The sequence below is a fragment of the Dermacentor andersoni genome, chromosome 6, assembly GCF_023375885.2.
Source record: "Dermacentor andersoni chromosome 6, qqDerAnde1_hic_scaffold, whole genome shotgun sequence".
Lineage (NCBI taxonomy): Eukaryota > Metazoa > Arthropoda > Arachnida > Ixodida > Ixodidae > Dermacentor > Dermacentor andersoni.
Window position 1 is genome coordinate 40573829 of NC_092819.1, and position 21601 is coordinate 40595429.

General features: G+C 48.7%; 1 protein-coding gene across 1 annotated transcript in view; it reads left to right on the plus strand.

Moving 5' to 3' along the window:
• Positions 1-21371, plus strand: part of LOC126521943 (brefeldin A-inhibited guanine nucleotide-exchange protein 3) — a 101956-nt gene extending 80585 nt beyond the window's left edge. The window contains exons 30-36 of the mRNA XM_050170688.3: positions 7271-7499; positions 8142-8308; positions 12696-12871; positions 13391-14367; positions 15716-15912; positions 17319-17751; positions 19158-21371. Of these exons, the coding sequence (XP_050026645.2) occupies positions 7271-7499; positions 8142-8308; positions 12696-12871; positions 13391-14367; positions 15716-15912; positions 17319-17751; positions 19158-19409 (2431 nt within the window). The 3' untranslated portion in view covers positions 19410-21371. The remainder of the gene's footprint in view (positions 1-7270; positions 7500-8141; positions 8309-12695; positions 12872-13390; positions 14368-15715; positions 15913-17318; positions 17752-19157) is intronic.
• The last annotated feature ends 230 nt before the right edge of the window (positions 21372-21601 follow it).

Consider the following 21601-nt stretch of genomic DNA (forward strand, 5'->3'; position numbering starts at 1 on the left):
ACGTAAGAATGCATTATGAAAAATGCCATAGAGACAGTTCTGATAATTATCGCGTTTTTTTAATGAATATCCTGGGAAGCAAAATGTCGCTTCAAGCAAGTGACTGTCTGAAGACACAATAATACGCTATATTATATTGCTCGAGCAATACCCACGGGCTTAGTGTACGCGGCTATATGGAATCCACTGGTAATCGCCATGGACAGCCATAACATTTCTCCTGGGTGAAAACTAAGGCCCCGGCGCTATGATAACAATGAAAAGCGGCAGAATAAAGACAGGGTGGTTTGTGCTTAATTCTCAAGCTGTATAAGGAACGCCACAGCTATAGTGGGAGCGTGGAGGGGCGGGGAGGTAAGCACGGTGGTGCGAGCTCGTACGTCTATTCGCGCCTCAGTTTTCGCCAGGAACGAGCGTGAAAACCCGTCGAACCGCGTGCATAGATTTATTTCCATCTCGCGCAGGGCGCGCCTTTAACGAGGCGTTCGAGAAACGCTTTGGATAAAAGCAGCACCGCTGCACCAGCAACAACAGCGATGGCGGCGTTAGCGGTGAGGCGGGGAAAACGAGCAGCAAAACTGACGCCCATACCGACAAGTGACGGAAACAGCTACAGCTCCGGCTCCCACGGCGGAACGTGACCGCGCTGTTTAGCGTGTAAGCCGCAGTGCGGCTATAACACGCCCATTTCGCCGGCCTAAAAGCCAAATTCTCGTCTTCGCCGCCCGCACACGACGAACGACGTTATATAGCTTTCGTGATGCTATACGGGGACGTGCGCTTTTGAAAGGAAAAATGCGTCCGCAGAATAGACGACCGAAACCAGGCCGCCGTGGCTTGTTGTTGTTTTGTCGATCGTCGCACGCTCACGGCTGTCGTTAAAAGAGCATCGAGAAGTGATGGCGCATAATAGCCCGGAAAAGTTGCGGGGCTCGTGTCGCACCCTTACTTGCGAACGCGTGCTCTAAAACGCTCAGCGCGAGAAACCCTCCTCCTTCCTTTGTCGCCTTTCGCGTCCTGTAGCCCTTTCGCCTCCGACTCCTTTTTGCCTTCCGCGGACCGTTGCTGACTGCGCTTGGTTTTCGAAGCGCCATTTCGCGGGTAATAGGAAATAAAGGAGGGAGAGAGCTCTGACGCCAGCGTCCGTTGGGATTGTTTTAGTATACTTGAGGAGGGAGTAGCGAGAGGCTGGGCAAAGTATGCGGGAAGAAGACCAGGGACAGATGATCATAAGGGGGGGGGGGGGGAGGGGGGATATATAGGCGAACGAACGCCCTTTAAACGGGTAGCCACGGCACGAGTGTGTGAGAGCCAAGAAGAGAAAGAACTAATTGGACGTTTTCTGCGGCGCCGCGTGCGCCCCCTTCCGTTTGGGGGGAGGAACAATTTGAACGTTTTCGGCGTGGATGCGCGCGAGTTATGGCTTTCTTCCAACTCGACGCCGCCTTGCCCGTTCTCTCTCTCTCCCTCCTCGGCATCCTCTTTATTCGCATGGGAACTTGTGAACCCTTGCATCCTTCCTCGGGGCACGGAAGCGTTTCCCTCGCGCGCTCTCTCTTTGCAATGGTAACGCACCGCCCCTGTTCCCCCGACTTCTTCCTTCGTCGCGAGCATTGCGATTGTTCGCACCGCGTGTTCACGCATCGCTCCGAACTGCGGGATGCGCCGCCACTCGAAGATCGATTCGCGGGAGCTTGCTGAGTCCGTGGTTGTTTGTGTTTGGGGGTGTTGTTTGAAGGGGTCGCGCGGGGACGAATGGGTTGCGCGGAGTGAAGTTGGATGGTGGGGTCGGGAGAAGACGCGCCGCTATAGATGAGGGGGGGAGGCTATCGTGCGTTTTAGGCAGCGGGGTTGTGGCGAGCGAATTTGAGACCCGAGAGTCGTCGTCGCGCGTTCGGGCTCGCCAAGTATTTTGAGGGCTCGCGACTTTTGTTCTAAACACAGGTTTGGCGCGAGAGTTCCATCGGTCGCAGCGTCCCTTGCGACGTCGGCGCCGAGATAAATGAGACCGCGTTTCCCTAACTTGTGCCCGTCGCTTCCTGCGTTTCAGATCGTGAGGAATGGGTACAGCGTCGGCGGTTATTTTTGTTAATTGAATCGATATTGTAGCATTAAGCCATCTTACATTATTTGGAACCAGGCAAAGGTCGAAGCGTTGTTTAGGCTCGCTTTAGCGTCCTGGTCATCGGAAATTTCTGGCCGTTGTCATGTGGTTGTTATCACTATTGTTTTCTTCTTGACCAAAGTTTGTTGTGCTGACACGGACGTTTCACAAAGTGGTATGGTTCTTTCGCGATTTTGAATTCGCGCGTTCTGGATGTCTGCTTTCTGGAAGAGTACGCAGAAACTTGTGGCTTATCATGACGTTGTCTGTCAGCTTCTGTCGATCCTTGATGTCATAGCAGCTGCAAGTGTTCTTAAACTTCGCTCGAACAAAAGTTGTCAGTGATTTCGCAAAGCACCATGTTCAATTATTCACCTAAAGTTTTCGTTTCTTTGTCATATATGCGAGTCGTCAAGATTTCTGACTACATTTGGATCGCACGTTATCAGTCTGGTTTCTTAAGTATCTGTTGGAACAGCTACCACGCCATTCCTTAATGCCACCCCATACGTATCCGATTGCGCGATTCATACGCACGTGTGCCTTCCTCGCATCACCGACTTTTAACACATAAAAGAGTTTGACGTCATCTCTGGTTATAGGGCTTAAAAATCATCAGAGAAACTAGGCACCGTCTGTCGAACGTATACCATTGTCGATCGTGCATGCGGTCGTAGGTTGCATCAAGCGAAATGAAGGCTGCGAACAATGCTGCCGTCACAGTTGCCTTTCTCGTGGCTTCTCTTCCAAGCGTTGATTTCCATCTCGACGAGTGCGCCAAGCAGGACGTTGTTGCACAAACGTACCGAACCCGCGTGTCTTTTGCCTGCAATACACCGAGTCTTCGCGTTTCTCTATAAACTCCTTACCGCTTTGGCTCCTTAACGCCTAGCCGCTATTCTGCAGCCCTCCCCCATCCCCCCTCCAGCATTTCCCCAGCCCTGCGCGAGCTTCTCAACCCGCGCTCAATTTGCTTCGCGCAACTGCCGCGTCCCTCCCGAGTCGCTTATTAAATTCTCATGCTCTCTTTGGTTCTACGCGCGCCCGCCGCGTTTGCCGCGCGCACTCAGCTGTAGAGCGCGGACTCGGGGCTGATGCAAGTGCGAAGCACAAGACAAATGATAAAGTGCGGAAGAGTTCTAAGCGCGCGAAATCCCGACGGCGCTGGTCAACCCTTTTTTCGTCGTGTTCTTCGCGTCCAGCCCCCCGAGTCCCTGAGTCCGAGGCAACAGTAAAGAGGAGGCGAACAGCGCGGGCGGGTACAGTATATATATGCCGCCGGGGAGTGAGTGACCACGTGTCGCGCTCGCCACTGGCCGGTAGCGCGCGCATCGTGTCCAGTTGGCATGCATGCATGCTCGCTTTGTCCGCCCCCCCCCCCCCCCTCCCTCCTGCTCCATTCGTTCCGCGAAATTAGTCTTCGGGTCCGGCTTCATTTTTCACCGCGCCCCATTAGCGGTGACGTGGACAGCTGCGTGCCTGCTGCGACACATGCAGTATTGCGCGGGACGTTCTCTGCTCCCCCCCCCCCTCCCTTCCCCCCGTTCTAAGAGGAAGCATGCGGAAGTCCGAGTTCGCTTGCTTGCCTCGCGTGCCTCTTCGGCCTCTTGGTTAACGTATGCGCCGTTTGAGCTCTGATCCCCTTGCTTGCAACTGTCGTGCCGGGTTTAAGTGCCGCACGTGTATATGTGTGTTGTATAGCATTGAGCAAGGCGGGCGTCCGGCTTCGTACGTGTGTGGGGCGTTACTTGGAGTTCCTTTGCATGGAGCACGCGACCTAATTGGGACGCGCCGCCTTCGCTTGTGCGAGTGAGTGCACAGGTTTGTCGAAATCATTCCCGTACTACTAGCCATATAGAAGCGATTTCGACAATCCTGTGCGCGCCTGTTAAAACATTCCCAACTGCTTGCTGAAAAGAGAAGTAAGGAATTGCACCATCGAGCGCCGTTGACACCCTGTGATGGCTTGGTGCAGGTTGCTTTGTAGTATGTGCTGAAGTGGAGGACACCGACAGGCGACCGTGCTTGAACTGGTGATTTGTACTGCATGTGGCGACAAATGGGCGACCGCGTTAACGGCCGGGCTTCAGTCGACGTGCAACGCTTATTCGTATTGCCAGTATTATCTGTGTTAGTTTATTTATTTTTTCACTGTCGAAAACTGATTGCGAATGATTTATCGGCACCGTTATGCTGCGGCAGTTGTGCACCTTTACCACGCCTGGACCCTCGTCATTTCTATATCATGCATTGGCCTCTCCTGTATATATGCTTCTCACTTCGCTTCGTGCACTTGACACGTATTGTTTAAGTGTGTATTTCTTAGTCATTAACCAGTTCGCTGTCAGAGACTATCGTATAAGATTGCTGCCTGTCGTATAAGATTGCTGCTACACGATAGCTCGATCTATTCGAAAATATTGCTGGCGGCATCGTGGTGTGGTTTTCGCGCTTGCTTGAACAGCCGTTATTTGAGGCCTCACCGGCCGGCGAGGTACGTGCCGGTTTCCCTATAACCTGCGCTTTTGTGATATGTCTACACGATATAAAAAAAAAAGATCAAGAAAAAGAAAAGTCGCTGCCACCTTCTCCACCGTAAGACGGTAGTGAAAGAAAAATGAACAACGACAACGTGGCGATTCTGTATAATTGCGGCAAAGCTTCTCCGAATGCGGCCGCTGCTTCTGCGCGTCTCAGCGCACCGTGATTTTGTTCACCGTGCTCGACGCTGTCTCGAGACTTGGCCGACTGTCTCCCGCTGGCTCTCAAATTGGATTAAGATTCTCCCGTGTCGACGCGCGAGAGCGCGTTCTTGTTTCACTGCGACCGCCGTCACCGCTGCGGCGGCGCTAAAACCCCGCCGAGACCCCGACCCCCGAAACGCTTGAGCGAAACCGTGGGCTGCTCTTTTCAGTGGGCGATTGTTACTGCTCGTCTGTCGCACTGTCTTCTCGCCGTTCCTATTATCCCCCCCCCCTTTTTTTTTCTTTCTTTGATTTTATCTGGAAGGTTACGGTATCCCGCTAGAGTTACGCTATCCCGCCTACACGGAGCGACTTCTCCCGAAAAAGAAAAGAATAAAAGAAAGGAAGAAGAAGGAGATGAAGAAAAAAAAAAAAACGAAATAGCTAGAGCCTCTTGACTGCTTAACTCTGGCGGGGATATGTCGGATTATATGTGTCGGTGGTTGGGGATGATTGTCCGCGACTCCTCCTGCCGGCGTCTTTAAGCGATCGCGCCGTGTGTGTTTGCACGTGGAAATCTTTTAGAGATCCTTCCTTCGTTGCGGCCCGCGTCGGGCACCATTGCGTTGCTCCTCGCCGCCTTCTCCGCCTGCCTACACATGCGGCCACATTCTCTCACCGCTAACCGCCTTGAGTCTGTCTTTTGTCTTTGCTCTCTCATATCTGCTGCGGATTTTCAGAGGCGCAAAAGCGGATTACGAGGAGAACGCAGTCCAATTTGTACTGTCGAAGACTCTCCGCGACCCCGAGTCTTTTTCTGTGGTATAGCTGAGCGCGTGGTGGGCGCGATTCTTTAAATAGTTGTCTGAAGCTGTTATATAAAATAAAAAAAAAAGCTGCACGCCATTTTGAAGAGGTGCGTGTCGTTCTTGTCTTTCTGTATGGACTATGAAGAGCCGGGAAGGAGCGCAGACCTCCCTCGTGATATTTTTCGCATTGTGTCGTAGTAGTTCCAGAAACTAAAGTGTCCTCAAGACCGTCAATACTATATATTTGTCTTGCGTGGAACCTGTAGTATATGGCATGTTGGATGTCGTCCAGTCGCCATTCGTCACGAACACCCAGTAGCAGCATCACGGACTCGTCTCCTCGTCTGGAGCTTCAGCCTAAGTCGTCTCGCTTTTTTTTTTCTTTTTTTATAGCGGCAGTTACTTTGCGCTACCAAAACAGTCGATCGTCTATTAGACGCAATGGCGGCTAGAGTGTAAAGGAACTTGCTCGAAGAGAGACCTCTGTAAAACATGTGCCGTGGGGAAGGGACCTTTAGAAGAAGCTAAGTTGCACGATATTCATATTTTATTGCAGGCAAGATTGTACAGCAAGCCCGCTTTGTGCCTCCTTTAGTTCCGGTTAAATTCTCGTACAGTTCGTATTGGAGTGATGAGATTTCTTGTATAAAGTGCACGGTGGTTCTGTGATAAAATCGCTTGGCTACCTTGCCGCGTGCCACCCTCCAGGATTTTCTACACGCCGTCCGACTTCACTTCGCGCTCTCATCATGCACTTTTATTTTGGAAACGGCGAGTCTAGCTTTTCGTTTGCATCCGTTGTGCTCTGGCGCGTTTGTCGTAACCAGAAGGGTGTGCAAATTTTAAAAGTTAATTTTGCTATATGTTTAGCGCTACTGGAGTGTGTTCGGTTAATTTTTTGTAATTTCTTAACTAAGTTTCCTTTTTTCGCGTTATCGCAGGGCGTAACAAGTTTTTTTTTCTTTTTTCAGCTCACGTGCGCTGACCTGGTTGTGATTTCAGGCGTTTTATCTTGCTTTTTTTGTCGTTATTGTATCTCCCCCTGATAAATTACGTGCAAGTGATTTGCTCCTTCATTTGCCGACTTTCGACAGGCGCTCTCTGCGTTTCTTCTATGTCTGCGTTTCACGCGTCGTAGAAGGAATATTTATTTAACCGGCCGTTCTTGATGCTACATTTTTTCTTTTTTTGTACCAACTGTAACACCCTTACTCAATGCCCTTCGGTGGGCCTGTAAGGTATCATGAATAAATTTTAAAAAATATAGCAGAAGTCTGCAACTGGAAGCGGACAATGGTCGCAGGAAATGCTCCTGCTGCGTCGTTCCGCCATGTTAATCGGCATCGCACATCAACGCGCCATCTACCTCGTTAGCCAAGATTGTAGGGCAGTAATGCCAATCGCGATCCTCTAATGCTCCCAGGTTTAGTTCCTTAATAACCACGACGAATTTTTCGTCATCAACAAGGCCTGCTTATTTATTTATTTATTTATTTATTTATTTATTTATTTATTTATTTATTTATTTATTTATTTTTAAGGAAACTCGTGTGGGTGTCCCTTTGTAGGTGAACGACCAATTCTCCTTACACGTTGACCCTGTCGTAATGTTGTAACGTTACACGTTAAAGCAACGACGCCAAATCTGCTTCGTTGGTCTCTGCTGCCCGCAGGCACCTGCTGGTGAGCGGCGGCCCTTCGCTGTCTCCCGACCTCTGGCGCGTGGCCACGTCCAGCGTGTGGCGGGCCACGCGCGCCACCCTGCTGTCGGCCCAGCAGCTGATGGTGTGTTTCCACGCCGGCTCGGAGAACTTCTACGGCGACGTGGGGCAGGCCAAGGTGGCCGTCCGCAGAGACTGCACCCGCCAGGAGGCCGACCGCCTCAGGCAGCTCTGCCGGCAGGTCAGGGCTGCTGCGGCGCGTTGGCGCACTGCGTCGGCGTACCTCTTCTGCACGTGATGTCCTGTTCGCGATCGCACCTCGCAAACCGTTTGAATAGTAGTGCCCTCAAACGAGTAAGCGTTGTGCGACGCATTTTGGCCACGAATCGGCTTGTCACTTCGTATCTGGCAGTGTAAACGGTACAGTTTGGGAAGCAGAGCTGCATGGTCGTAGCAAATAACAAGGCGGGAGCGCGCGGGATTCTCTTGAACCAAAAAAGGAGATAGTCTCACGTGCAGTGTTCCCGCTTGTTTGTTATCTCGCTCTTGTGTCGCGGCCAAACACTCCTGCAGATCTCGGCGTGCACTTCGTGTGTTGCATGGCTGTGTCTATACCTCCGCGACTGTGCGAGCGATTTGGAAACATGATCCCCGCTTGCGTTAAGAAAGCAGCCGAAACTGCACAGTTTGCAGATCGGTGAACGCTATAGTATCTAAGTTACGCAGAGTACACTTAGCTTACCTAAACTACGTTGCGACTCGTAGTTGCGATTCCGTACTCGTGATGGTATTTTGGGCCACGTGTATACTGTTGATTCCGACCTATCGTCGTCGACTGCGCTCCAGGAAATGCATGTGTCGTAGACTAGCGCGTCTCGTGCAGGTGTTCCTTCTGGACGCCCAGCGTGCCACCATGAACGTTCCTTCGTGCCGGGCGGAGTCGGCGCCCACAGCGGTCGACCAGGAATGCTCCTTCATATTCCTTCTACACCCGCCTGACAGGGACCACGTGCCGGCGACGGCAGCCCACCCCAGCAACTACGTCGTCCGGTGCGTTTGTTTCTCTCCTTCTGGCTCTTTTATATCTAGCACGATCGCTTCCAGCGTAAACATTTTGCACGCGAAAAACAGTTTCGTGTGTTTTGATTCAAATACGTTTGTAGCTATGCGCGTGTGCTCACCAGATGATCTTGTAGCTTGCGCTGGCCATGATATATATCTTAAAATACATGGCGTGATTTTTGCAGCGCGAAGCACCAAAGTGCGCAAAAGAAAAGTAAAGAAAACGAACGGTTAGCGAAAGGAGGACAAACGCGAGCGCTCGTGTTGGTCCTTCTTTCGCTAACCCTTCGTTCTTTTCTTTCCGCAGTTCGTTGCCTGGCGCCGCAAAAATTACGCCATGAACTTAGACCAACTCCCTCGAGTGGCTAGTGTTATCCAGTATATTAAAATACATATGCTGATGAAGAGTTGCAGACTTATTGCCGCAAGTGATCTAGTCTTCTTGAAATTCTGGGAAAAAATGTTTCGCCCTAGGAAAAATACTGGGCTTCAGGGGCGACAAATTTTCTGCCAGACAACTTAAAAAGCTCAGCGAAATTTCTCGGGCCTTCAGTATACTACTACGCGTGTGTCCCTGAATTTACAATAAAGCACCTGTTTTAAGCTTGTGGGATAGTCGATTCCTTTGAAAGAAATATTACCTTGTAGATTCGTCCTTTTTTTTTTTACGCTTCCACTCGCTTGCGTTTCGTGACGGATATTTAACGCATTTTCGCTTGAGGAAATGCTTCACGCACTTTCAGGTTTGCTCCTGTAAAGGATACCTCATTGCGAGCACATGAGCAACGCGGGAAAGTCATACGTTAGAAAGCGGTGTCGCCAGTTTTATTTTATTGCCACAGCAGTTTATGAACATTCCAGGTGAAGTTTTGCCTCGATGTGATGTACTGTATAGAATCCAGGGGGAAAACGAATGAGCGACCCATGCGCCGTCCTCCCGTGTGCCTAATGTCGCAGGTTACGTGATCAAGCGTGCTCTAGGGTTGCAGATCACGTCCTCTAAACCGGCCGTGGCTGCGCATGACTGTGGCGCAGCTGAGTGCATATGCGGCCCGTAAACCATACTTGGGAGGTAATATATAAGGCGGGTGCAAAGTTTGGGCGTGTCGAGATTTGGGCTCGTGTATTCCTGCGCGCTGTATTCTCGCTTGTTTAGTGTGGAGGTCGCGTAATCTAAGTTTCGGTAACGAGGCTGAAAGTTGGGCAAGTTGGTTTACGTTCACGGTGACAAGCAGCGCAAAATCAACACGAACGGGCAGAAGAAATACACGGACGGAGGCTTACTTTCACAGACGCAGTGAAACGAGCGGCAGCGCGAAGCGTTCGCTCCTCGCTGCCGGCACTCTTCATCACGCCAGTGCTGTGACACCGAGCGTTCGCGGTCATCGAGTGGGATCTGTTCATACTTGACTGTGCGCTTGCGACACCATCCTTGTAAATTTAGTTAGTTAGCGAATGTTTACTGCAGTTTATACTTCCGATAATACTACGAACCTTATATCTTGTAATTGACCAATACTTCGCTATCGCTATCAACGCTTCGCTTTTCGGGCGAGACTGCGGCTTCTTTTCTTTTTTGATCATTTGTCAATTTCGATTTAATTTGCGTAGGGAAATGAACAGGCGTGGCAAGTTACAATGGATAGCGGTGCCTGCAATTTAAATGGAAACGTCGTCACAAGAACAGCGCGGGCTGACGTACGGCAGGCTCGTGTAGGGACGAGCGATCGTCATCCTCAATAAATTAATTTTCTTCTACTAAAGTAAACGTAATTGCTTCCTCTGATGAGAAGAGGAAGATGGCGGCCTGGTGAGCGCGAACACAACACACAAAGACTGCATTGAACACGAGCGTCATGGAACAACGAATTGCCTTGGTTACGGCTTCTTTTACCGGAATTAACGGAGACCCATTCACAGCGATTAACTTCGCTCATCAAGAACATTGTACGTTGCTTCACGCTTTGGCGTGGTTCTTGCATTCTTCCATTAGCGTTGCGCACGTCTATCGTCTAAGCTTTCATTGACTTCTCGTTGCTTGGTTTAAAACGGCTTGCAGGAGTAGAAGAGTGAAGGAATGACATTTGGCAAAATCCTCTAACCCCCATCCGCTCCCCAGCCCACTACTTAATTTCTTTTTTCCCGCGTGTTTTCAGGGAATCGGTGTTATTTAGCTTTCTACGCTGTGCAAGACAAACAGCTCATTGCTGTTTGGGTTGCTCATTGGGTTGCTGTCTGTCTTGCTACCTTTGAGCTCTTTCTCGTGCTTCGTGTTTATTCTTTGCGGTCGGTGTTTGTTGTGTTTGCTTCTGCCCTTTCGAGCCGGCGTAATCAACGCCCTCTTTCAAACCCTTGCCGCCGGTTGTCTGCTTGCTTAGCGTTCTTTGCCTTTTATTTCCTTGTTTTGTTCGCGTTATATGTATTTTTCCTTGAACGATCTCGCGAGTACAATGAGCTGTTTGATTAGCCTCTAATGTGAGTTTAACGATGCGTCGACGACTCTGGGGGCAACGGATGGTTCCCAGCACAGGCGCGAAGTCGAAAGCGATAAAAAACGGGGGAAAAAAAAGAAATCGAAGGCGTGATACGACTGCGTGGGCAGCGATGCATCTGTATCGGGAAACGGCGAGAAACGAACCGTTGCTGCTTTCCTCCGCAGAATCCGTGACAGCGTAGCGTTCGTATCTGTATCTCGCCTCGTCTGCGCTGAGCACTCCAGAGGTTGTTGCTAGTTCAGTTCTCGCTTTTCGGGACCGGGAGATAGGGATGGGGGGGCGGGGTTATTTTCTCATCCTTGGGCTTAGCAAAATTAATCGTTTTAATACTTCGTCGAACAATTTTTGTGCCCCCTCCCCTTTATTATTTCCCTTTTTAAGTTTCTTTCTTGCCACTTAATAAGTTAACGTTCGTTTGCTCTCCTCTAACGATAACTCTCTATCCGCTGTGGGTGATTTTCTCTTTTCTTTTCTTTTTTTACGTTTGAATATGATACTCTCCGATTGTGTTTATGCGGTGCTCGCGCTGAAAAATTGCGCATTTGCCCCTGCTTGAAAAGCCACGCATGCCTTTATTAAAGCCGAGTGCCCACATTCCAACAGGTTCGTGAATCCCCAACAGTGTTGTAGTTTTGTATAGCCTGTCTAATCTTCAAGCCTGCCAAGTCGCCTGTTCTGCTGTCTTCTCACTAGCAAGCAGCGTCACGTTCACTAACGTCCGATGAACGGAGACAGTAGCGAGAAAGACAATCGTCTGTTGTCTTTGTGTAGTCGAAAATCAGTGCTTCTTTCGTAGCTCGTACGCGCGATGTTCCACACGTCATGATAAACATAACAATGTTTTTCGTGCTCTAAGGAGGTCCTTGCTTCAGTCTAAGGATGTCCTTTAGAGTTTACAAACGGTTTGAAGGGGCTTTTTTGAATGTGTAAGTACTTCTAATCCTACCCAACGAGGAAACCCGCCCGTCCGTCACATAGACGATCGCTCTCAAGATAGGGCCTGCAGCAGCGAGCGATTTGACCTTGAAAGCCTCTCGCTTTAGCGCGAACTAAGCGGCGATAACACAACGCACACGAAAGCTATCAGTACTGGGCGCCTGTGTCCCCATCTCAGATCGCTTTCAAGGTAGGGCCCCCCGCGGCCGCGCCATACGCAGCCGCGCAATACGCAGCCACCGCCGGTGTACAGTCGATCACGATTGATAATGGTTCGCATCGAGAAGAGGCAGCGTCATCGTTCACTTCTACGTACGAGATCTACCAAACGTGACACTGTTCAATTACGTCACGTACTATGGCACACATCGACCAGTGCTCTTCTTCCACGAAGCAGCGGCATCATCAAAACGCACCATCGTATAACATGCGTAAACATTGCTATTATACTCGCCTCTTCGTCGTCTCATACTGGTCTCAGTTAACATTTCGATGTTGCAACCACGCTTCTCCGTTTCATGATTCTTTCGGAGTGTTTCTCGCAATTATACCAAACATGGCATACGACGACAAAACAGCAGGTGATTAGTAGCAAATGCGTACGCATCATTTAGATAATTGCCACTGGACATTCGGCGTGTAATTCCTCTCACTCTCTCCCTCCATTTTTTCGCTTAACTTTTGTGCAAATCTTATCTGTATCGTAACTAAGGCAGTATAGTGGTCCTTCATGGGAGTTACTGCAAATTACGGCAACTATACTTTCACGACGACAGTAAGTGTAACACCTATCACTACATATGAGAGAGCAAAAGAGAGAGAAAGAGAAATATGATCCAATTGTAATATATATTGCGTACTCGCCGTTGCTTTTGGCCGCTCCTTGCGCACTAACGATGCTGCTTGATGCATTTTCTTCTTGCCCGTCCTCTTTCTCGTTTTAGGGTTCCGTTCCAGCAGCTGGTGGTGGGGCTTCTATCGCACCAGATTCTACTGCAGACGTTAGCCACGCTGCTGCTCGAAAGCACGCGGTTCCGGCTGCCTGCGCTTGCCAGCGTGCTCGCTTGCCCCGCGTCTCCCGCTCGCAGCAAGGAACAACCCGGGCAGTACCGCCTTGCCGGTGAGACCTCTGGGATGTACTAACATTCCTGCATTTCTTGCGGCGTAGTTTATGGTTGCAGTGTTCGAAGTATAATTAATGTTCATATACTTAGGATGGCGCCTGAATGCGTGAAGTCGAGTGTTGAGTCATAAGCCAACTGGCGATAGTCCGAGTGAGCTATGAGCACAACGTTCAATTTGTGTAGGACAAACAAAATAAGAGGGCTCTCTGGGATGCTGGCAGATTAACTCAGCTTGTCGGATACATCCTTGTCACCCTTCGCACTGAAAGGTTATGCCGGCAGAAGCGGGAGGGGGCAGCGTTTGTTACACACAATTTTTATAATTACTGAAGCTTGTAGTGACCCTGCCTAGGCAGCAGAGCTTGATAACGAATTGTGGCGCGGTGTTAGTTGCGAATGCTGAGGTCGTTTTCCTCTTTCTTTTCTTTTCTTTCTTTTTTTGTATCCTTTAAATTTAGCTCAAAACTCGGCGACTTACGCGGTTTTTTGCGTGCAATGCGTTCTTTTGACTGCAGGTCAGCTGGAAGTCATACCCCTGGAACAGCTTCGCAGCCTCCTGTCCGTGCTCGAGGAATCTTACAACACAGCCACCGACTTCGACGAAAGGCCGGGCCTCAAGTTCTTGGTGCAGAAAGTCGCTCGCTGCGAAGTGGCCGCCAACCTATTCAAGCAGGCGGCCATCAGCTGGGCCATTCAGGCCGTGGTCCTGCTCGAGCTGTGCTTGGGCCGACCCGCTGCTGAACCGCTCACGATGGACGTGGTGAATCGGCTCGTGGCGTCCGGGGGGTCTCCCGAAAGCGCCGGCGACGGAAAACGGGATGGAGAAGAAGGCTCCGACGACGACCGAGGCGATGTCAGCGAAGGTGAGGACAGCGAAGGTGACGAAGAGCCCGAGCGAAGAGCACGCGCGGGAGGCGATCGGCAAGTTCAAGACGAAATCGAAGACTCTAAAGGAGAGGACGAAAAAGCCGAAGAGAAGAATGACGTTGTCGGGAAGGAAGAAGAAGCGCTGAAATGCGAAGAAGCCACGAAGGATGGCAGTGCTGTTGGTGCTTTCGAGGAGGAGAGCGAGGGGAAAGCAGGCCAGGACGAGACGGTCCGGGACACCGTGGTTCGGGACGAACCTGAGCGGGACGCAGCTACAGGCGAAGGTGTAATTCAGATTGAGAGCGCCAAGGATGACGTAGCCCAGATTGTCTACAGTCACGGCGAAAGAGGCAAGAGCATCGAGTATGGAAAGAAAGAAGAGAGCGTGGAGAACTTGGGAAAGTGCGGGGATGTAGCTCATCCCGCACGAAAAGACGGCAACGTGTCGTCGTCATCGTCTGAAGTAGGACCACTCGAAGACAGGGAAAACAGAGGAAAAGCACCGATCGACTCCTTCGATGAGGATAAGTGCCAATGGAGAAAGAGGAGGCGACGACGGTTGCGCAAAGAGAGGCACATTTCCGAATCCCTGAGCATCAGGAGAGCTAGGAAGAGTGTTAGCGAAGTACGTATAGCGCGGTTCCTCATTTTCTCTTCACAGTATGTCGACGGCGTCCGTAATCACTAACATGGGCATGTGCTTTCACCAGTGGCTTATAACTTCATTGAAAAAACAAGTTCACGAAGCGTTGAAGGTATTCTCACGTTGTCATGACCTAGACATATCAGACATTTCGACAGGCGGGAGTTAAGAAGTTAACAGTTTATTAGGCCAGCTTGTGCACAGCGAAAATAAGAAAAGATCAAAGCAGAGTGTTAGCGGCAAACACGCAGGCTTCGGCCGTCGAAATCTTATCTAAGGGTCAAGTGCACCGGCTATTTATACGTGACTAATCGTACATTCCAACGTAATCGCCGGTGCTCGCGTGTGTTTGACAATGTACGCCACCGTTCACGTCGTACGCGCAACCTGATCAGATCATACTTTTTCGCTATAAGATCGGATCGGCGACAACATGCTGTAAATTTCCAATGTGTGCAGGCGCGCCAAGCGATAACTTTGTAACAGCAGTTAGACGATGAAAAATGGCCGCAAAAGAAAAAAAAGGAGATAAACTATGTACGTGTGTCAATAACGTAATGTTATTAACCTGACGTAAGTTAATTTTACGGCATACTTACTGCGCCATGCACGAGTGACAGATGGAACTTCTTGGCGCGTATATTCAGTGAACTTTTGTTCTTTTCGCGCTCTCTGTCGAGAATGAGCATTGAAAATGCTGTGGCCGATTATTCATCAAAACGCTGGAACATTGCCGTACATCTTTCGTTGGTGTGTTCAGTCTGGTACCGTTAGATCTCTGCGAGAAAAAGAAAAAAACGAGGGGGGGAGTGAAACCTGATGCGCAGCTGCCTGGTTTGATGCTTCCGTGCATGGGCGAGTCGGGGTGTTAGGCCGCTGTGATGTCACTCGTAACTGTAATGGCATGGCAAAGTAAGGTGCAGGAGTAAGGCCTGTTAGAATTAGTGAAATGTTCACTGGATGGGGGTACACAAACCAGTGGCGGTGGATGACGGCGATTCGTCTCTTTTACAACGCGATGACTATAAGTTTCTACGGGGACCGCATAGAGGCATGCCTTTTGTTTCGCTCGTGTAGTCTAAAGATTGCTTGGCTGCGTGGCGTTGTCAAACTGCAGTGAAGCCAGCGTTAGGGAATGTACACTTGGGCATTTGATCTCGAGCGAGTTTCTTCCTTTTCAACTGTAAGGGTGTATTTTAAATGGAGTGAGAATGTTTAGAGATCTTGTTAGCATGGTTCTCTACTTCTAATGTCTTTCGCTTCGGCTTAGCGTAGACCTTTGCGTCTGTAGCTCTGCGCGCACTGACTTTATTTTCCTTCCGGCCTCTAGGCTAGCGGCGAGGAGTGGAATCCGTACCGGCGGCTACGGTCCCTTTTTGCCGAGCTCTGCGCACATTACGCGCGGGTAGCTTCTCCCGAGGCCAAGGAAGGCGCTATCTTGGACCGCGTGAGCGACCAGCCCATCTTCTTCCTCATGGCGCAACCGGATACCCTCCCGGAAATTTTGCCGGACAGACGCATTTCGCGGTGAGCAACTTTTATCTTCTTCTTTCCTGTTCAGAGAGAGGTGAAAGTGACGATCAGGTAGGTCACCGGTCTCGGCCTGTTGTCGTGTAGTGAGGTCGCCTTAACGATTCTTAACGATAAGGGTCTGTGGCTAAATAGTGGGACCGCGAAACGATAACTGATGCTTCAAGGTGTCTGTCTTATCGGCGCCCGTGGTGCTGGTTTGGATTGGCTGACGTCTTGCTATCGTCTAGTCCTGCAGTGTCTCAGGTGCATCGCGTCTAAATAGCGAGTTTGTACATGTAATTACGTCGCTTATGTATGTTGAAATATATGTTTCGTCTTGTTACTGTTTTAGGTGGGTACTGAGCAATTTTTTCTTCCGTACGTTCGCACACGCGCTCATAAACGCGCCAAGTGTTCGAATAATTGTCTTCTTAGCAATGTATTGTGCTAGTTTAGGCACGTATGCTTCGTGAGGATGTCAATGAACCGCTTTTCAATGCTTACTGTTGGGGAGTGCGTGTCCCGGCTGTCAGAATTGGCGAAAGATCATTGAAGAACCGTACCTAGTTGATCGAGTCGGTACATTTGCATCCGTACCTACAGTGCTAACAAAACATCTTTTGTTTGCGCTGTAAGTATATATGGAAATGTCATTGCGCACCTGCCGACATGGCTCGATTGCTGCGACGTTCTGCCGTGAATTAGATTCGAGGCCGCTGCGACCGCGTTTTCGACAGAGCAGAATGTACAAGCGCAAGAGACTTCTCCACTAAGATTATGGGTGTACATTAATGCTGCGGGGTGTCAAGCGCTCTATGGAACAAGGAGACAGTAAATAGTGCAGCTGAAACGCAAAAACACATTTATTCCACCTTCTGTGCAATAAGTAAGCTAATACGTAGAATAGTTCCTCGAGCGAGTAATGATGGACCGTGCCCGACGCCAAAGCCGTTCGCGGCATGTAGTCTTGTAAACGGAGGCGCATTCTAGCGATCCGGAAGCCCTCCGCAGTTCGCGCCCGCGGAACGTACCTACGAGCGCGCGCTCGGTGCGCGAACTTTGCTAACCCGCTGCCGGAGAGGAGGAAGTAAGCGCTCGTTACGCCAGAGCACCCACATTTTCAGTAGCGCTAGCATCGGAACACTGCGCCATCGCTCGTCGTACTATCGTACTACACAGCTCTGACACCCGACACCGCCGTGTGTGTGCTATGCGGGGAAGCCGGATGCTAAGAGAAGCGAAGGCCATGCGGAGAAAACGACATCAGGGGACGCGTGAAGGTCAGCGTCTCCACAATACAACGTGGTCGGAATTCGTCCGGAGGCCTCCCCCTACGGCGTCTCGCGTAGCCTGGATGTTGTTTTGGAGCATTAAGCCCCTGCTATCACTCATTAGAGGTAACTGCACCTCTCGTGCTGCAGGGCAGAGAGCGCCGGCTCAGCTGCGGGGTCCGAACCAGCGCCTCGCCATCCGATTCCACTACTGGCGACCGACTCGTCGTCAGACTCTTCCGAGCCCGAAATGGCGGCCGCGTCCGAGTCGGCGCTGCAGCCCGACCGCGTCTACTCGATCGTCACCGAGCGCGCCATCCAGTCCATGGTGTCCGAGTACAAGCGGCGCAAAACGAGGCACTCGATGCCGGCCCCCGTGCCCGCGGCACCGCCTTCGACAGCAGCAGGCACCCTGCGCCACCAGAGGTCGTCAGTAAGCAGCGTCGCTAGTAAGAGGTCCTCCCTGTCGAAGGGCGCATCGATGGGCTCCGAAGAAGGCGCAGCGCTAGCCGACAGCGTCGGCACTTCGCCTCCCCCACTGCCTACAGAGGTGGAGAACCAGCGCAGAAGCTCCATACTCAAGGTGGGTCGACGCTTGGAAATGTTCTAATCTATAGGGCCGGTTTCACAGCGAGCCTAAAATTTTCCTTACTCTGTTTATAGCACATTGTTCAGTTTATTGCCACGTTGGAATTTGGCTCTGCTCGTGGTGTGGTATCAGTGACTAGTTAAAAAAAAGTAGAAACAAATAACAAATTTCACTCCAGTAAGTACTTGAGCTTGGATCCGCTACTTGTGGAATGGCTGTTCTGCCATGAAGCTCATCCCACAGCTTGTAATGCATTGCTCAGATTGGCACAGGTAGTTCTGGCATCACCTCCAAACTTTTCAGTGGAGCATGTTGCTTCGCACTGTGAGAGCATTAAAGGCATATATAGTGCTGAACATCATATTGTCGTGGTAACATTTAGCTAGCCCAGTGACACTCAGCAACACACACATGGGGAGCCTAGATCTCTCGGTGGTGCGGGGCAGTGCACCATGCCAAAGATTTTGAAGAAGGACGCAGGAAGAGTCTATTTGACGTCAGGATGTGTAAGAAAAGTTTTTGAGAAGGTGTGGAAGTCAAAATATAGGGGTCTTATGTGTGTTTTTGCCTGGAATTACACCTATGTCAGTTTGTATTGAGGAGAAGAATGCAGAATTATTGATAAAACCTCCAAAGTTCTTGGCACACTTACACATTCTCACTGCTGAGAAGCTGTGGTTTCAGGATACAGGTCTGTTTTGTGACCTACATGCATGATAACCTGATGATTATACCAGGCTTTCCATTTTCAGACCCATGGTGTAAAGAAAATTTTGTTTATTAATTAACATTGGCATTTGCTAGATTGTGCTAGTGTGAACACTGTTTTAATGAAATGATAAATGATCTCCTTGCTAATTTTAGAATTTGCTTACTCAAACTTTGTACATAGTGTTTGCCTAAACACACCAGCAGCCCCATATGCAGCATCACCGACGGAGTTGCTGATAAATACAAGATTGGATGAGATGTGGGCTGTTTTTCAGCTTGTATATAACACTAAGGCAGGATTAAGGAGTGATATAACGACAGTTTTGGCCAACAATAAAGAGACAGGGTCTGCAGGTGAGGTACGTCCCTGTTTACGCTCTAAATGTGGCACTGTCATTGAATGGTGGCAAATGACACATAAACGCTGCAACAGGGTTGCCAAAATTGTTGACATCTTTTCCCTCCAGATACTCCTGTTATACTTAATATCCCATTTTACTTTCTTGCGTGCTCGAAGGTATCAAGCAAGAAAAATGGTGCTCTTGATCAAGCTTATTTGCAAACAACTTTTATTTCAAGTGATACCAAAAATCTTTAATGTAAATTGCGACATAAGGAAACACATTTGTCGTTAAACTTCACACTAATTTCGTTTCCTTTGCTTTTTCCTCTCTTTTTTTTTGCAATAGGATGCAGAAGCCCACGTACAAGTCTGGTCCCAACTTGCCCAATCTGTTCTTGAGCTTCACCTTTCTCTTTGCGAGGCTGAGTTCTTGGCCCTAGTTCCTGTCTTTTATGCAGGTGTTGAAGTGCTAATCAATTGTGGGCCTGCAGAGCCTGAGTTGAGGGCACTGACTGTGGACTGGCTGCATCGCGTGGCTCTCAGCTTAGGCTTCAGTGGCAGCTTGGCATCTTCCAGCAGCTTGCAGCGACGCATCTAAATCATGGGAAATGAGCTTTGTGTGTTCGTGTTCTCTATAAGGTGACCTAAATGTCGAGCCCAGCTTTATTGTTACTGAATTTTATTCACTGGCAGCACAAATTCTGAATGATCCCTTAGCGATCCTTCATATTTTTTTTCAATATTTCTGCCAACATTGCTGCCTATAGCTCACTTTGTGGGACCATTTTGGCCTGCTTGATCTTAATTAGTTCTGCAGTATTGTAACGAGACACCAATATGAAGCATTGCTATCTTTTTATTTGTTTTAAGGTGACAGATGCTTTCACATGATTACAGCTTTGCTCATTTTGGCCTCAATGTGCTTGTCCTGCAGTTAATACAAGAAGCAGCTTGACTTAGTTCAATGTAAAACACACATGTAAAAATCGAGTTTCACTATAATTTGAGGAAGATCACACAAGCTCCGTTCACATAACACACTTTGTTTATGCAGTAAACAAAGGTTTCAGCACACGACTTGCATGGTAATGGTCTTTTTGGGGGGAAGATGAAGCAAATTCTATCTAGTTTGACCATATATATTTCTTTGTACTGAATATAAAAAGATTACAAAAATAATGTTGATCGTCCCATGTTTGAATGCATACCAGGGAACAACAGTAAGCACATGTATACAGAATATGAGTGTTGCAGCACAGAAGACTGTTTATATATATATGGGATGGTTCTGCTCTATCTCTACTTCTTTCAATCACCTTAGTTATTTGCATTTACTTTTTCATTTGGTTTCGTGTCACTGTTAGAACAGTCTGTCTTATCAGGTTGAACATTCACTTATCATCTCTTTCTCTTCTGGCTGGTTTGTAGCACTATTTGTTGCAGATCACACCACCAAGAAACTAGTTCCATTACCTTAGTAGGCATTGATGTACCTCAACATCAACTGACCTAAGGAACACCTTTATACAAAAGTCAAGTGCCATTCAGATTTCACCAGAGCTGGGCATATCCTTCCTTCTGCTTACACTGTGTGTAGTTAGTGTGCATAATTATGTTAAGTTAGAAACGTCACCAGCACTCAGTTGAGAGTTTGAGATGGTGTACCTTGTGTAAACCAGCATATTCAGAGTTTCTGAAGAATCACTGCATTTAATTCCACTTTAAATGACTATTTTGTATAGAATATATAGAATGAGTTAAAAAGTATACCTTTCAACCTATGTAAAGTCATAAGGAAGATAATGTCTGAAACTGTGCTGGCATAAAATTCATCAATGGCATATGGAAAACCTCTCAGTATTTTCATTTTCTTTCTACAAGGCAAATCATTAGTGGTCATTTATTGCGATGGCTATGAGACTATCCTTAAAGGGACACTAAAGCGAAACAATAAATCAGTTTAGACTAACAAAGCATTGTTTGAGAACCCTGCAGGCTGTCATTTCAAAATAATAGTTTGATTATTAGATGAGAAAATGAAGGTTGAAGTATCAGTATTTGAATTTCGCACCGAAACCCCGACGCCGGTACGTCAGCGTGACGTCAGGGATTCCAAAGTATGTTTTCTCATTTGGGCTGCGATGGCTGAGTAAAGGTTCTCGAAACTTGCCATGTTTAATATTTGGTTCCTTTAGAACACAATGTAGTCAATCAGTAACACTATATACTTATGTAGGCCCTATAAGATGCCATCAAAATCCATGACATCACAGCGACCAGGTGCGGGAACTTCAAGGAGGCGTCGCCACCCGTCTTTCATTCTTGTGCTTTTTTTGGCTTACCAAGCATCTTATCGTGGTAAGAGCGGTTTTGGCGTTGTAGAAAGGTAATTTACTGTTGCAGAAGAAATCATTTTTCACTTTAGTGTCCCTTTAACTGTATGTACAAATTCAGTATGAATTGCAAACGATTTCTGACAAGTTCATATTCTACGGTCGCACATTTGTTTCACTTCCTTTGATTTTGCATCACACATATCTTAATAAAGGTGCACTGTTGCTGTGTGTTTGTCAGAATTCTTACTATGTGTTGTAATGTTGCATATTTTTATGGAAACAGAACATTAGTAATTAATCAAGTGCATGCTTTTCTCAAGTCGTGCTTTGTTTTGCAACTTTGTTGTTTTGCATTTTCTTTCTGTGTGAGTTGTGAGTGAATGTATGGTTTCTATTGACTCTTTAAGATTCAATTTCAGGAAGACAGGACAATTTATTAACCCTTGTGGAATTT